The sequence below is a fragment of the Frieseomelitta varia genome, unplaced genomic scaffold, assembly GCF_011392965.1.
Source record: "Frieseomelitta varia isolate USP_RPSP 00005682 unplaced genomic scaffold, Fvar_1.2 scaffold_416, whole genome shotgun sequence".
Classification (NCBI taxonomy): Eukaryota; Metazoa; Arthropoda; class Insecta; order Hymenoptera; family Apidae; genus Frieseomelitta; species Frieseomelitta varia.
The window spans coordinates 16,138-33,076 of record NW_025110164.1 but is presented as its reverse complement, the minus strand read 5'-3'; the positions used below and the strand labels follow the sequence as shown (position 1 = coordinate 33,076).

The 16,939-nt window shown below is 43.3% G+C and overlaps 1 protein-coding gene and 1 long non-coding RNA gene across 8 annotated transcripts in view; one reads left to right on the top strand and one right to left on the bottom strand.

Moving 5' to 3' along the window:
* LOC122531785 overlaps positions 1-3,112 on the bottom strand; it is a 21,581-nt gene extending 18,469 nt beyond the window's left edge. Inside the window, exon 1 of the long non-coding RNA XR_006307396.1 lies at positions 3,016-3,112. This is a non-coding gene — a long non-coding RNA (uncharacterized LOC122531785). The remainder of the gene's footprint in view (positions 1-3,015) is intronic.
* Positions 1-16,140, top strand: part of LOC122531783 (probable nuclear hormone receptor HR3) — a 72,816-nt gene extending 56,676 nt beyond the window's left edge. For 3 of the 7 annotated variants that reach the window (XM_043659976.1, XM_043659977.1, XM_043659974.1), the window contains 6 exons: positions 6,161-6,326; positions 6,790-7,016; positions 9,159-9,545; positions 10,806-11,078; positions 11,499-11,723; positions 12,599-15,880. In XM_043659976.1, the coding sequence (XP_043515911.1) occupies positions 6,161-6,326; positions 6,790-7,016; positions 9,159-9,545; positions 10,806-11,078; positions 11,499-11,723; positions 12,599-12,858 (1,538 nt within the window). In that variant the 3' untranslated portion in view covers positions 12,859-15,880. Of the gene's footprint in view, positions 1-6,160; positions 6,327-6,789; positions 7,017-9,158; positions 9,546-10,805; positions 11,079-11,498; positions 11,724-12,598; positions 15,881-16,026 lie in introns of those variants that run through there. The other 4 variants (XM_043659979.1, XM_043659978.1, XR_006307395.1 and 1 more) reach the window with 3 other exon arrangements.
* Positions 16,141-16,939: the final 799 nt, after the last annotated feature.

Below are 16,939 nucleotides of genomic sequence, written 5' to 3'. Positions count from 1 at the left end.
TTTTTTTTGTTGTTGTAGAGGAGCAATTTTTGAAAATTTAATATCCTTCGAACCAACGCCTGTCTCTCTATTTGATTTCGGGATTGTACATATATGCATGTATCATCTCTGCTGTTCGCATGAATATTCCGAAAATATTGATTGTCGTGGCGCTGGTTATGCCATTGGTTTTTCATGATGGTTCTCGTATTTATTATCCGCCATTTGAATTCCCGTTGATTTTCAACCACGTCCCGCCAGATCGTATATTTTCGGTGTCGAGTAATAGAACGGAATTATCGTGTTCTCCCCTTGGCACTTGATGTAGCCGTTTCTAGCTTCCTAACGCATTTTAGATAGTTACGAGCGGTCGTTCTCGATTTTTATTATCTGTCAGCCAGGGAACGAAAGAAAGAAAGGAGCCGGTAAACAAGAGCGTCGACTAATACGATAATACGATCATACGTACGAGCGTCGTCGCGTTTGGAGCCGCCAGCGGATATCGCCGAAGCGTCGATGTGGAAAAGAAATTTCTTTCAACGAGATTAAATTAACGCGAGCACGCGAACGTGTTCCGTTTCACCGAATCTATGCGACAACGGAGGATGGACCCATCAATTACGAAACGGAACGTGCATCACGATACATTCGATGTATTTTATTATTTTTTTCTTGCCCCTTTTCGGCGTCACGATTCATATTCATGAAAACGCGCGCCGCGTGTTCGCCCGTACCGTTTGTACCGTAATACGTCGATTTATACTCGGAAAACGTTACGTACACGTCCTATAAAAAAATGATGGACGCTCGCATGCGAACGTTTGCACGCGGCCGCTGCCAGGGAGAAGAATGTGAACGTAAAAATTGGCGAATTAAAGGGCGACCTTGCGTTTCAATAACGTAAATTGCCGCGCGTATTGTTCTCCCCGTGGAAACGACGCTATTTCCCGAATTTTCAACAAAAGCCAATTTATCGTCGCTCGCCGGGGGTGTGTCACAATGTTCAGCAACGGCCGCGTTTTGCCAATTTTATTCGCTTCGGCCGATTCGAGATTTTGCGAATTTACGTCGAAACGCATTACCATGGCGATGTCACTCGTAAACATTCGATTCGTAGTTGGGGAAAGAGGGAAGGAAGGACAGAGAGAGAGAGAGAGAGAGAGAGAGAGAGAGAGAGAGAGAGAGAGAGAGAGCTCGTCAAATCAGATACACGGGGATAGCAGCGGCCACGCGTGCCGCTCGGGGTGTACGACCCTTTATCGGAGGCTGTCCAGCCCTCCTCTCGACCCGAGCCTCCTCTACGTTCCGACACCCTCGCACGAGTCCTCTCTCTCTCTCTCTTTCTCGTCTCAATGCAGCTAGGCCTCTTACCGCGTTGCTGCACCTTATCGGACCTCGAGTACTTACACGAGACGTCTTACGGACACGTTTAACGACATTCACGCGCGAGCGTTTAGGCCTGTGCCTCGACGACACGGTAACAGATAGCGGTGTTCCACGTGGTTGGTTGATCGTCGGTTTTCACCGTGGAAATTTTATGAATTTGACACGCGGCGATTTTCAAATCACGGACGAGATTGGAACAGAACGACAAAACGAACAGAATATTCTTGCAAGAGACAAGTTACCTTTTGATATTTTTTAGTAGTTTTTTTTTATTACTGGAGAATAGATTGATCTTTTTGAGTCAGTTTTGCCTTTCCTGAGATGACGAGAAATCTTCAAAATTAAACAATTGATAATTTGTATGTTTATTCAGATCTGCGTACAACGTTCGGATGGATTGGTTTTAGATGTTTCTTTCGAATCGGATATACCTCTCTTGAAATGACAAAGAGATCTTCAAAATTGAACAATTGATCATTTGTTCTAACATAATTGTATATTTATTCGAATCTCTGTGCAACGTTCCACGAATTGATCAGCGTGTAATCTAATCCGGACGGCTTTGAAAAAAATCATCGTCACGATATAGACGTGTAATTATTGTCAAAAGTGGGATCATTCGTCATTTCACAGTATGTTGAAACACGTCTACGCGCGTCGAAGTGTTCCACAAAGGCTGTTTCGACAGTTCGTTTTTGCGAGTGCTCGTAAAGTTTTTTAATGAACATTCGCCGAGGTTTTCAGGCCTCCTGCCGTCAGATAAAAAGCCACGTTCGATAAGTAGCTGTCGAAAAGCAGGACATTGCAGTCGTGGTCTGAATGGAAGCTGTTTCCGATACGAAGAAACGGACTTTGTCGTCGATCAGATACTGCTCATCCTGTATTTTCACGCTTCAGCGTGTTGTTCTTCAAAACTTACGGGAAAAAATTCATTCGAATCGCTTTGAGAATTTTTTTTTTAACGAGAGCGAGACACGTTAGTCAGATTGGCTTGATCAGCGACATAATTTCGTAACATCACGCTCTAATCGTGCAAGATGATTTTTCGATAATCGACGATTCGTACGGTTGTTAAGGATGCAATCGATCGTTCCTTCCCTCTTTATAACCGTCACGCTGGTTATCCGAGAACACCCTCGGATTTAATCAGCGGATTAAAATAGCGATTATCGAGAAACCTCATTTGAAATATCTTGCATTTCTTACATGATCGACCGTTCACCTTCGTCAACGAAAAGTCACGATCACTCCTGAATACTTAGAATAGGACACCCTGTCGTCGTGAACTTTGACTTCATGAACAATGTACGCTATTAATTTCTCACCGGCAATGAGCGACGGAGGCAGGTGGATAAAAGCCAGGTGGAATTTCGAGAAATTTTGGCTTAAAATTTCATGGATGTCTTTTAACGAGTTTTCCTGAAATTCCTATTTCAGAGGCATTTCTGGAATTATAGTGAAACGAGGGAAGAGGAAAAGAATGAAAAAAACGGGTGGAAGGGAAAGGGAGGAAAAAGTTGTATTTATAGCGAGCTCGTCCGTAACATTCTACAGCAGGTACTAAATCCTAGAAGAAAGAGGGTCTTTCGACTCTATATAATGGGGTTCAGGTTGAAAATACTATTTCTATAGACAGCACGGTTGAACGACCTTTATTTTTCTTTTTTATTTATTTTTTTTTTTTTTTTTTTAATACGCGTCTCAAATTCCTAAATGCGACTCGTACATGTGTCGATTATGACTCAATGTCGTCNTTTTTTCAAGAATTCTAACCACGGAAATACCGTGGCACGGTATACAACTGTCTCGATCTCGAGTGGGGTTACATTAATTACGTTTCCAAGAATCCTACGAATCTAACGCCCGATCCCAACATCATCCCCGTCGTGCCGCGAAGCCCGAGGCGTTCCCGACGCATCGACTTTCCAGGCTGTCTGCCCCGTTCCCCTTTGCCGACAGGCTGTCAAAATCGAAACGTCGAACACCTCAACGACCGAACGCTCCGCCGCGAGGTCATTGACGTCCCATTCGTTGAATCCTCGGTGCCGAGGTGTGTCGGTCACGCACACCTCGTGGTCCCGCCGAGCACGCTGGAATCCCTGAAACGGTTTGATACGGCATCCGAAAGAGAAACAGACTTCTCAGGCGCAACGAGAACAAATCCTCCTCCTCCTCCTCCTCCTCCTCCTCCTCCTCCCCGTGTATGTATGTGCGCGCGCGTGTGTGTAGATCCGTCGTGATAATCGCTGTTGCTTCTCACAAGCGCGACGCGTCCGGGAGAGTACATATTTGCGCCAGTTGATAAGGAGCCAGTCCTCTCTCCTCGTGTCGTCTCGTTGCAGCCTGCTCTCTCTCGGTGGAAGAGGTGGAGGAGGAGGAGGAGGAGGAGGAGGAGAGTAGTAGCAGCGTCGTGTGCTACCGGTCGCGAGCGCGCGAGCGGCGCGTTCATACTCTTCCTGTTGTCATCTTTCTCTCCCTCCCTCTGTGCCCCAGTGTCGTCACGCTCTTTCCCTCTGTCGTTGTGCCTCCTCGTTGCTTCATCAGAATCCCCAGTCTGCTTTCTCGGTCATTCGTTCGTTCGTTCGTTCGTTCGTTCGTTCGTTCGTTCGTTCGCTGCGTTCGGTCGATCACCCTCCGCTTCTGCCTCTCCGTCCTCGTCCGGCCTTCTCTCACAGCTTCTCTCTCTTTCCTTCTCTCTAGCGCGATCCCGATAGCGGTTTCAGCTGGCAGCTGACGTCGCGCGACTCGTCTTTCTTTCTCTCTTTCCCCTTTTTTTCTCCGTTCGCCAACAACGGGTCATATACGTCTCTCTCTTTCTCTCAGGAGTGGAACCAACAACCCTGTCCTCGAGAGCGGGACGGTACTGTCCAAATTGATGGTACCGCGTACCGTGCGTCGAATTAGTAGTCAGCCAACCAATCGCTCGAGATTCGTCGTAACCGCATTGAAATGCGTTTTAAGACGAGATATTTCGTATATTACAAGAGTCAGTTTATATTTCGACGCTGTATGCGTTAGAACCTCCTCCGAAGAGAAGGATGTTGGATGTTGGATTTTTATCTCTCTCTTTTTATTCAATCGAGTTATGTTTAATTTGAGTGTTAGCCTCTTGTGCCGTGTCGAGAATATTTGGCCCAAAATTGCAATATTTTCTCAGTTTTAAGTATATTTAAGTATAACCCAGGCAAAACAAATAACAAATTCTTAGTTAATAACAAATTAATAGTTCTTGGTAATTTCTATCCAGTGATGTATCGATGAATTCAAAAAGAAAACGAATGATTGTATACGTGAGTTTGGTCACTCATTATGGTCCGTGAACCAGTTGCTAGCGCAAAACTGGCAAAGATTAACTTTACTTTTTAACGAAAATTAAACTTCGCTACGCGCGTCAGTATCTTTCGAGTAATCAAATCGGCCAGCACGAATACAACGTTTCTTCTCAACTTCGCTCGGCTCGATAGGCCAACACTCGCAGAGAACTTCGCGCGGATCGGCGAGGATCAATTTTCTTTACCAACGAAAGTAACTTCGTCGTCGCGACTTTCTCCAATTAATTAATTACCCAGTCGTGTAAACTTATTTCGAGATAAACGGGACAGAAAACGTCCCCCGTTTTCGCCTCGACGCGGATTCGAATTTCGCCGTGGATGTGATTTCGGAAGCGCGTTATTCGTAAGGGCGTTCGCCGGCGGGCAAACAATGAACGCGCCTCGTTCGAAATGAGTCGCGGCCCTTCGGCTCTGAACCCCGCGCGAGTGAACTTGAGAAACTGGAGAACACGGAAGAGAAACGAGGATGCATGATTCAGGTTCTAGCGGTTGTTGAACGCCTCGCGTGACGTCGCTCGCTCGCTCGCTCGCTGCTCCGCCGTGGTGTTGGTGGCGCGTGTGACGTCACCACGGGATGGGTGGGTGCATCGGAGCCGGCGATAACGACGGAGAAGCAAAGAACTCCGAGAGATGCAAAGAACTTCCGCGTTCCTCGAATCAGAACGTTTCTTTGGAGCGTTGTTCAGCGACCGCTTTATAAACGGGGATCCTCCGGTCCGTCTTCGATCTTCATTAAAAAAATCGTCCGCTTCCGAAGTTCGATCGAATCGAAACGCCTCGCCAATTAACCCGCCTGCACAACGATCAATTCACTCGACTCGGCGTGGAAGTCGATCGAGACACACTTGTCGAGGAAGGGGAAGATCGTGCGATAAAAAATTGATCATTTTCGTCGATACGCGTTCGGCTTCTGACGAGGTAGATTAAGAATTGTAAGCTTGGTCGAATGGAGTATTATAATTTGTTGAAGGGATCGTGTAGTTTTCTTTCGGACAGCGGGTAAGATTTGCGATTGTCGATCTTTGCGCCTCCGTATTCGGCAACACTTAGCAATTGTTGAAGAAATTTCCTCGAACTGATACTACCACCACTTCGGCTCTTAACACTAGAACTACCAAAATGATCAAAAGACTAATTTATAATTTTCTATGGAAATTTTATCCATTCATAACAGCGTATTTTCAGATACTCGAGTGATTTTGAATAAAATATATAAACAGACGTTTGTGCTCTTTATCGTATTATTAATTTCTACTTGTATCTTGCACTTTAATTTCTTTGCCACAAATATTATGCCTTGGTCGTCGGTGGTTCTAGTGTTAATTTTAAACGACTGTTCGAGAGCACGAAGGACTCAATTAAAATTCGAACGACTCTTTTTTCGATTTTTACGTTGATTCGATAAAACCGATAACAAATTTCGAAGTGCGCTACAACGAAGTATGGTGTGATTGGTGTTGCAGCCGTTAAATTCGGGCGCATGTCGAAGAAACAGAGGGAGAAGGTCGAGGACGAAGTCAGGTTCCACAAGGCACAAATGAGAGCGGCCTCCGAGACGGCGCCCGATAGCAGTGTGTTTGAACATCAGACCCCGAGCAGTTCGGATCAACATCACCCTTTTAATGGCGGGTAAGTCGCGCAATTAAAGTAATTAAAAACTAACGTAAGCGCGAGAGCTTCAGAGATTTGATTAAGTACCAAAAAAAAAAAAAAAGAAACAAGTGAAATCAACGACAGCAATATTGTACATATATAATATATACATATTAATATAATATACATATATACATAATACACATTATATTAATATACATATAATATAATTAATATATTAATATATTTATTATAATATAGTTAATATATTAATATATATTATATTATGTTAATATAACATATATACTATACATATATAAAGAAGAGATTTAATTTTCATAATTTTATATTAATTTTATAAAATTGTACACTATATATTTTAAAATTGACACCACCTCTGGTAATTGTTAATTCGAGTTTGATCTCGCCCGTGTATGGTACTTGAAGAACACAGGAAGTGGCGCGCGTGTTGATTCTCGTTTCGATTTCGTTGCGGCAGGTACACGTACGGCGGCAGTGAATACGCTTCTCCCGGTCCCGGCACGGGTGGATCGGGTTATTACAATCATCAAGCGATGACGAACTACGAGCTTAGCGCCGACTATGTCGACAGCACGACGACCTACGATCCGCGACCGACGCAGACACAGGTCGCGGACACTGTCGCCCCTGATACGCCCTCCGCTGTCACCGCGACTGGGGTACTTCCCAGCGTGGTCACCACCGGTGAGTATTCTCTTCTCGAAATTCCCCACCAAGTTCCACACCATTTCTTTCTTTCTTCGGCGAAGCAAACACGAACAACGCTTCTAATCTATCTATCTATCTATCTATCTATCTATCTATCTATCTCTCTCTCTCACTCACTCCTCTCTCTTTCTCTCTTTCGTTGTCCGTCTCTCAAGAAAGCTCGAGAAAGCTTGACTTAACACATTCAGATACACTCGATACACACCGTGTGTTTCTCGAACGGACGAACATTGCGCTAGAAATTTGCAGATCCAGTGGTACGTCTTGTGCTTCGAAAGAGAATTCGAAACGTTATCGTTGTTGACGAGAGATTAATTAGAAACAAAGTTGCACCACTGGATGTTTGAGTTTCTTATGTCATCGTTGGCTCGAGTCCTGCGTGCTTTCTGCTTGCTTTCAATCCATCCGTTTCAATAGAGCCTCCCCTCCCATTCCGTCCCTGTTTTCGTTACATACTTCCGAACGTCACTGCGAAACACTCGCAAACTAGCCACGACGTTATTTCGAAACGTTTTTCAGAAAGTTAGTGAAATATATTCGAGATAACCAGATCTTTCCAATTAATCTAGTTTATCGAATGTAAAGGCTTGGAACTCGACCTTTGTACATACATGCGAATGAAATCTCCCTGTTTTTTTTTCGAATTCGCTCGATTTGCGTCAGAGGAATGACGGAAAGTTTTTCATCTTTCGGTCTTTACATTTTCGAGCAAACGATCCGTAAAATCGTTCGAACGTCGCGATATTCCCGGAATCACGACGCAAATCACGGTTTAAATTCATTTCTCGTTCATACGTATATTTTCAATTTTGATCGAACGCACCGCGAATCTGGCCGACTGAACTGACAGACGTGGCTGAGCCAACTCCGGAGTTTATAGTTTCATTGAAGTTTATTGTTAACGAAAGAGCGGTAACGAGATGTCAATCGATGAACAAACAGCGCCAAGTAGTACTGGTCCCTTTCAGCAGCACACGGCTGATACAATTACTGTGTTTATCACTGCCAGTTGACTGCGCCACGCATTCGGCGAATAATATCGATACTGGCGGCTACGAAGTAGCGTTATAGTCGTAAAGATAGAATTAAATTTTGCCATGAATTAACATTTAAAAGGTTGTTCGTTTCCAAGCTATTTCCCACTTAGAACAATTTCCCCTTTGAAATCATCGAATCATTTCAAAACCACTAGCACAAGATCTTTCTATTTTTACAGAAAAATAATTCTTGATGATATCAATCTTGAGTTCTATTGAAACGGAAGTACGATTGCATACAATGGTCACGGAAAATTATTGAGTGTAAACATATTCTTGTTATTACATAACGAGGATTTTATCAGGATTCTCAAACAATGGTGTGGATATACTTTTTGTAACTATGGCATTACTTATTTACTCTCGTCACATTGCTTAGGCTAGTCTACATTGCTCTAATTGTAAGTTTTAACAACGGTAGAACCTTGAGTTTTTGGTCGGTTACTCGAACTAATGACAACACACGCTGTTTGGATAATTAAACGAAAACAAACACTTCTCTTTCAGTTTCTATTCTTATCTCTCAATCGTTCCGAGCATCCCAAAAATTCTGATTAATCGACACGTCCTGGTAAATCGAGGCTCTGGCACGGTTACACTCACTAACACTTCATAATCAGAGAGCGAGAATACCCGAATTCCCATCTACCTCCGAAAAATAGAAAAAAAGCGGTGAATCGATCACAACCGCGTTCCATCCTCTGGAGGTTCTTCGCCGCCCGTTCTTCCATCTATAAATCCTGCAGCAAATCCCGTGTCATCCCGACGAGCCGACAAACTCCCGCCCCACCCTCAGCTTTCGTACGACCAAAAACTCGAGGATCCGCTACGTCTGAGTAGCGTGATTTCTCTCTGCGAGCGGAAAGAAAAAGAAACAAAAAAAGGGGGGGGGGGGGAAGTAGTCGCAAAGGGAAGGGAAAGAGGCAACGACGAGATTGAAAAATGGAAACAACACGACACGCGCGAGAAAGGGAGGAACAAAAGAGAGAAGTGGAAGGGAATATGCAGCGGCGGCGGAGAGAAAGAAATAGGCAAAGGTTGGTGGAGATACCGGAGTGAACTTTGACTTTTCGCGTACCAGGGAAGTCGCTGTCTGCCTCGACGACCGGAAGCAGCACGGCTGGTAGTGGTGGAGGCAGTAGCGGCGGCGGAGGCGGTGGGGGCGGTGGTGGCGGTGGTAACGGTGGTGGATCCGGTGGTGGTGGTGGCTCGGGTGGTGGAGGGAGCGGTTCTGGCACCGGCGGTGGCGCGGCTGCCGGTGGCGGCGGCGGCGGCGGTGCCGGTTCCCTCAGCGGGGGTGGAATCGTTGCTGTGAAGCAAGAGACCACCGTCGAACTGGCCAGCTTGGGCCACGGCTCGTACACGATGGTCGACTCGACGACCTTTCTGAGCGGTCAGCAACAGAGGGTCAGCAATCCATCCGAGGACGACGAAGTGCCGAGTCTGCCCAGTATGTCCCATGCGAGATGTGAGGTTACGTTTGTGTCCCTTTGCATGGGCATGCGTCGCGCTTTTTTTCTCTTTCATTATTTTTTTCTTTTCTTTCCGTTTTTTTTCTTTTTTTTCTTTCTGTCTCTCTCTCTCTCTGTCTCTTCGTTTTTTTTTTTTTTTTTTTTTTTTTTTTTTTTTTTTTTTTTTTTTTTTTTTTTTTTTTTTTTTTTTTTTTTTTTTGTCTCTCGGTCAGTTTTTTGCGTGGTCGATTGAATCGATCTTTTTCTTTTTTCTTCTTCTTCGTTTTCACAAAACGAGGGAGAGTACGTTTTTCCTGCACGTTTTCGGACATCGAGGTGAAAAAAAAAAAAAAAATTGATGGATGCGCGGCGAGAATCGTTCACACAGTAAATGCAAATTGGTTGTCGACGCGGGAATTCCATAAAAAGTTCCTTAAATTACAAACACCTGGTTTATTCTTGCGATGAAGAAATGAAATTTAACATCAGTTTGATCGATGCACGAATGCACAACTTGACTCGTTCGTCGATTTTTCGAACTTGAGCGTAAGCATGTATTTGATCAGTATTCTCTCAAAATTTTCGACAACAGTGGAAGAATGAAGAGTGGCTACGGGACTAGTTGATTCAGGTCATGGACAAGAGGGGTGGAATTGAATGAAAGGGTTCGAATTTCTCCGTGGTGATTCTTCGCGGCAAAGCGAGAGAGTCGTTTAAAGGTGCTCGCCTTGAATGCCCGAGTGAAATGGCTTTGGTAACCATGGCGATAATGTCGTTTGAAATTGCGGTAATTACAGAGATCTACGACGAACTCGGCCGTAGGTTGGTCCGCTGGTTCATATTGGCTCGCGTGAACTTTGCCTGGAAAACGTGCTCTCCCATGTCGAACGAAAATCGTTGCGCTCTAACATGTGAGATACAGCAATAATTGCAATCGGCTGATTCTAGTGTCTTTCTCTCTTAACCATTCATTCGTCGCTTACGCGGTTCGTGCTATATGTGTTGAAAAATTTACGATATTTCTCTCTGTGTTATATTTGTTAGCAATTCATGCTATTCATGCGTGTTAAAAGAATCTTTTGAATATTTCCTTCTTCACTATGTTTGTTAACGATTCGTGCTGACGAGAGACTTTCGTTACGCGTCATGTGTTACAATCTTTCTGTCTGGGTTGTATTTGTTAATAGTCGTTTCGAAGAGTAGAGAATAATATTGTCGGGTGTTAAGTATATTCGTGAAGTGTGATTTCAACCCGACATTCTGATGGATTTTCGTAGATCCGGCACAGATCAGCGAGCTGCTCTCAAAAACGATAGCGGATGCACACGCAAGAACGTGTCTGCTGTCGACGGAACAGATTCAGGAGTCCTTCCGGAAGCCGCACGACCTGTCCAGATTGATCTACTACAAGAATATGGCGCACGAGCAACTCTGGCTCGAGTGCGCCCAAAAACTAACCACCGTTATCCAGCAGATCATCGAGTTCGCCAAGATGGTTCCTGGATTCATGAAGCTCTCGCAGGACGACCAGATTGTTCTACTAAAGGCTGGTCAGTAATCCCAATTTAAATACGTAAATAGAATATCTATGGTGAACCACCATATTACCACAAATTAACAAATGTCTGTGGATAATCTAAACAGAAATTTCTCAATAAGTATTGGATAAATGCTTATTAAATGTATCACTACGTCGATATTAATTTTATATATTTTAAACGCAGAATTTTGCTATATTGAAGATAGAAATTGTTATTTGATTTCATTGTATTATTAACATGACATTATTAATTTTATAGAATTCGATTTGATATTATTAATTTATTTGTAGAACATGTAAGTAAAATCAAACAGTTTCTAATCATGGTTAACGTAGTTTATAAAACTTGTGCTACTTGTGTCTTCAGCCAACTGAATTTACTCTAGGTTAATTCAACGTAATAATAGACCGCTGTTCACGATGTTACTAGGTTCCTTCGAGTTGGCTGTGCTACGTATGAGCAGGTACCTCGATCTCCAGCAGAACTGTGTCCTCTACGGTGACACCATGTTACCGCAGGATGCGTTTTACACGACAGACACGGCGGAAATGAAGCTTGTTTCTTGCGTGTTTGAGTTGGCCAGGAGTATTGCTGAATTGAAGCTGACGGAAACAGAGCTGGCTCTTTACAGTGCGGCGGTTCTCCTTAGCCCCGGTTGGTAAAATTTTCAATTCTGTATTATTACCTGGGAACGATCTTTTTTTCTCTTTTGTACAAGATAGTCAATATAATTTGAACAATTCCGTCGCTCGTTGCTAATCAAAGGTACCGCGACAATAATTTTACGTATTCATTTCACGACGGACTGTAGTCACAGAATTGTTCCACGTGAAAGGAGCAAAAACGAGGAGCGTCTCGTTAAACAGAATAAATGCAATTACAACCTTTGACATTTCTACTGCTTAGAGTCGAAAAGAATTCGTTTCCTACTCGAGTACCTTTGACGATAATCGATTCAATAGCTGCGGAGTGGATGATATTCAAATTTCTCTCGGCTAGTAGTTAACCGCAGAGTTTCTACAAAGAAATCTAAATTCCATCGAGAAACGCTTGTACAACTAAAAACTAATCCCATCGATTGAATCGATTAAACAAAAACGAGAAAACGAAAAAAAAAGAACATTACCACATGTTTCACATGCTTCAACTCTAACGCTACGAATCTATCGCTATAGATATCAAGTTGCTTTTGGCTTCTTCCTCCCCATTCTTTTGTCCCTGATTCACTCTCCAAAATTATCCACGAACTCGGGTCCCTCAATTATCCGCCGCTTAATTCATCCCATTTCGTCGCACAACGACAACGCTCCACCGCAAAATTAATCGCCGCTTATAAATACTCGTTCGACGGAAGTGTCTCGTTCCTCTCCCTGCCCCTCCCCCTCCTGCCGCCCTTTCCAGCAGCCGCCACCTCTTCAGCGCGCACAACAGTTCACGAAAGGAATTGAACACCGGTAAACATTGCCGCTGGGCGACGGCGGGGCGATTCGAGACGACCAGAAATAAACAGGTCCAAAAATAAATTTCAGATCGGCCGGGGCTGAAAGGGCTCGCGGAAATCACGAGACTGTCGCAGGCGGTGATCAGGGCGCTCAGGTCGGAGCTGGATCGTAACCACGTGTCGCCCATAAAGGGCGACGTGACGGTGTGCGACGCGATCCTCGCCAAGATCCCACAGCTTCGCGAGATCTCTCTGTTGCACATGGACGCCTTGGCCAAGTTCAAACGGTCGCAGCCGCACCTCGAGTTCCCGGCCCTTCACAAAGAGCTTTTCAGCGTCGACAGCTGAACGATCGACGCGGCGCAGAGCGTCCCGACGCTGACGAACAAAGCGGTACGCGAGTAGCGCCGGGCCTTGCTCTGTCAAGGTGAGTTGACACCACCGTCCGGAAAACGAAAACAAAAAAAGAAAAAAAAAAGAGGAACGGAGAAAAGAAATGAATTAAAAAAAAAAAAAAAGAAAAAAAATAACATTTTCGGGAGGACACGAGGAAGAAGGCGACCGCGTATCGACGACGACGACGACGACGACGACGACACGTTGCTGCGTGGTTAAGTATCGAAGCTACCTAGGAAGTGTCGCTCTGATTACCGCTCGGATGCGTGTTCTTTTTTGGAGCCGAGAGCTTGTTGCGCGGTCGTTCGAAGGGCTGGAAGGAACGTACCGCGAGTAACGAGAGACCTCGACGTTTCTTTTCTCTTCTCTTTTTCTTGCTCGTTACTTGGATTTTTGGTTTTCAGCTCGTTCGTCTAAAAAGTACAATGGAAATTTCCGAGTCTAACGGTGGTTACCTCTCTTCTTCTTGTTTTTAATCGCACTTTGTGTTCACGTTTGATCTCGTAGTTTCATGCGGGGAAGATGTTTGAAGAAACGACGGAAACGAAATGGAAACTGTTGACTATACGTGTGTCTATATGTTTTCTGTAAATGTATTTAATTTTAACTCTCGTTGACTCTTTGTGATTTTATCAAAACGACCAGAGATATCGTTGCGTGTGAAGAGATTTATATATAATAGAAAGTATACAGGAGAAAATGTTGTCTCTACCGCGCTCGCTACTTTCGCGAACACCGATCTTCTTTCGAGCCCTTCGATTCAACTCTGACGTGAAAGTGAAGATCCTCGGACCGAGTCGAGCGATCGAATTGCGATTCGAAGTCGAACGAATGGTTGTTAGACGACACGCAGTAATTGCGCGTAAAAATTCTCTTTCTTGATCTCGTTTTTATTGACGAAAGCTGTGTATGACGATGATAGATCAGGGCCATTTCGTAACCGAGATAATGGAACAACTTTAATCTTATCTGTAAGACCTGCGCAACCCGATTTCACGATTGCCCAAACAACCGACTTCGTTTAGAGCTTCGTTTGTGCCTCGGATCTTGAATTTTTACACGCAGAAGAGAGAGCGGGGCCCGGCTTTAAGAGAGCTGTCGACGATTTCGAGCGGGAAACAAGTAACTTGCAAGTTAGCTTGCGATCATTGTAAGTTTCTTCGTTAATTTTTCTATATTTTTATTCGTCGTTATAAGAAGGGGGGGGGGGGGGGGAGTGAGAGAGAGCAAGAGCAGGCAAAAAAAGAGAAAAGAAAAAGAACTTGTATTTTTTTTATCAGAAACTGCGTAGAATCGTTTACGATTATTATTAGATTATTATTTTATTATTATTATAACTTTTATTATTACTGTTACGGCCACCATTGCTGCTATTACTATTATTATTGCGATTATTAATATTTCTTTTTACTTTGTTTTTATCATCTCTCGTTCTTCGCATTCGCTTTTGTTCCCTTTCTTTCGACATGTACAAAACTGACAAGGCCCCCTTCTTCTATTCTTCTTTTTCTTCCTCTTTCTCTTTCTCTGTCTCCTCCCAAAATTATTATTAATAATTATTATTAATCAGTCGTACTCGTTAAGTGAAAGTTACCTCGGTGTTTCTGAAAAAAAAATACAGAGTTCGCGGGCCGAAAATCGATTTGCGAAACGCGAACATAGACAGAGTCTACCGGGTTATTTTTTCTCTCTCTCTCTCTCTCTCTCTCTCTCTCTCTACGCGTCTCTTCGACCGCGCGTTCTGGGTTTTTCTCTCGAAGTTACAATCCACGGACGCGAATTAATTTATTCTCAGCTTATCACGTTCTCACACGTACGGAACGTTAAACGGTACTTTTTTCTTGATTTTTTTTTCCTTCTCAATTGTTATTATACGAAATCGACACGTTATTGTGTAAAGCAAACGAATTTCGAATTTATACACAAGTTCAAACGTCTCATCCCGGGACGATTTTGTAAGAAATAATAAAGTATTATAAGCGATTTAATCGTTCACGTGATGTGCTTTTTCTAACCTGTGAAAGTCTGTGTAATTATTCTAGAAACATAAGTGTCTCTCTCACATCGACATTTTTTCGTCACGTTTGCGTTCCAAGAGCAATTTAATTGCTCTTCGTCGTAGGTTCGTTCCAGAATCGATACGAATCGTGATGCGTGTTAACCGTAACTAACGACGCAAACCTCGCGTCAACGTGCATTTTGTACATATTGTATCTTTTTGTTTGTTTCATCGGGTTTTCCGCAAAAAAAAAACCCGGTAGGCTACTAGCGATCGCCAAAACTCGGAATCGAGTTTCGAGCTTTCTGAGCGCGCGAGTCGAAAGTTACTTGTTTCTGATCTACAGCGATCCTTCCTAGGGAGCGTCGAGACACGATGGCGTTACAAAAACGTACTTTGGATCGTAGAAGAAACAGCGTGAAAGGAAAACGTAGGGAAACGCACGTGTCGAGGCAATCGGAACTAGTAGATAACGACTCTCGCGGCATTAATTTTTCACGAAAAGAAAAGGACGAAATTTAAATGAAATTAGTCGACTATCAACAGTTCCATCGCCTATATAATTCGTGCGAATGAAATTCGACGGAACGATCAAATTTTCACGAAAGGAAGATGGATTCCTGAACTGTTACTCGTCCAAAATGAATAAATACTTGTTTTCATGAGTTATTTTTTACATTTAATAAATTTCTGCCAGATGTAACTCTCTCTTCTTTTTTTTTTTTTTTTGTTCTTTAAACGAGGAGAAAACCAACGGCTACAAATAATTAATTCAATTTGGACAGAGAATATTAATCATAAAGAATAATTCGTATGAGACGCAAAGCAAAGGAGAGCGGTCGTCCTGCTCAGTCTGACCATGCCGGGACACATCTACTTGCGTTCTTTTAGCCTCGGTAGAAGTCGTCGCGTTCGAGGTTGGGCCGCCACGAGAATGGGAAAAAGGAGATTAAAAGCAAAAANAAAAAAAAAAAACACGTTCACAAAACGAAAACAAAAAAAAAAAAGAAAAAGTGAAAGAAAAAACAGGAAAGAATATCGACTGATAGTTCTATACTCGCGGTGCTTACGACAGGGAGCAAAAGAGGTTTAACCGTATATTCGTCTCCTTTCTGTTGCAGATTATTTCCTTCATAAAGAACGTATGGGCCTTAAATAAACATAACATTGTTATATATAAAGTATACATAAAAAGCAACATAAAGTATATATGAAAGATATATAGAAGTATATATATATACACATACACATACATGTATATGTGTGTGTGTGTGTATATATATATATACACAGATATAAAATATATTATATATATAGAGAGAGAAAGAGAGAGAGTGAGAAAATGTACGAAGTGAGAGTTTCAGTGAAAAAAAGCCTGTTACGATTGCGTGCGTGCGAGAGAAGCGAAATGTGCGTGCGGAGAGGGTGAATAAGAGAAAAAGAGTGACGAGAGAGGGGAATCTAAGAGGAAAATAAAGAATATACGCAGAAACGCAGAAAGAGAGAAAGAGAAGCCTGTGTGAAAGTTAGAAGCCTGCGTGATAATAGAATTAACGAGAGAGAGAACTGAGAAATATCGGTTGTTATGATGATACATACATGAAGAAGTATATATATATATATTGTATTAATTAAAATAAAGTGAAAAAAAAAAGTGGTTAATTAAGGGCTCCGCCAGGACGGTCCACGGACGACACGTATATGATAATATATACATATATCTATATTACGGGGGACTGGTGTGTACGGAAGAATGTTGGTCGGGCCGTCGCTCGCGGCGATAGAAACTCAATACATTTAAATAAACGCAAACGGTGCAAAAGTGAAGAATTACCCGAACAAAATAGCGTCGTCGAAGAGTATCGGTGTGGCACAGAGCTGTGGAGATCGCGTCGATGCAGCTTCCCGAGGCTGCGTGTCGAAACGGATGAAGCGACGAAGAAGAACGGAACGAGGAAGGAGAACAAAGAATGCAACGAGGGGAAAAGCATCGGCGCAATGTCCACGGGCTGGCCACGTTGTTCAAACTTCGCG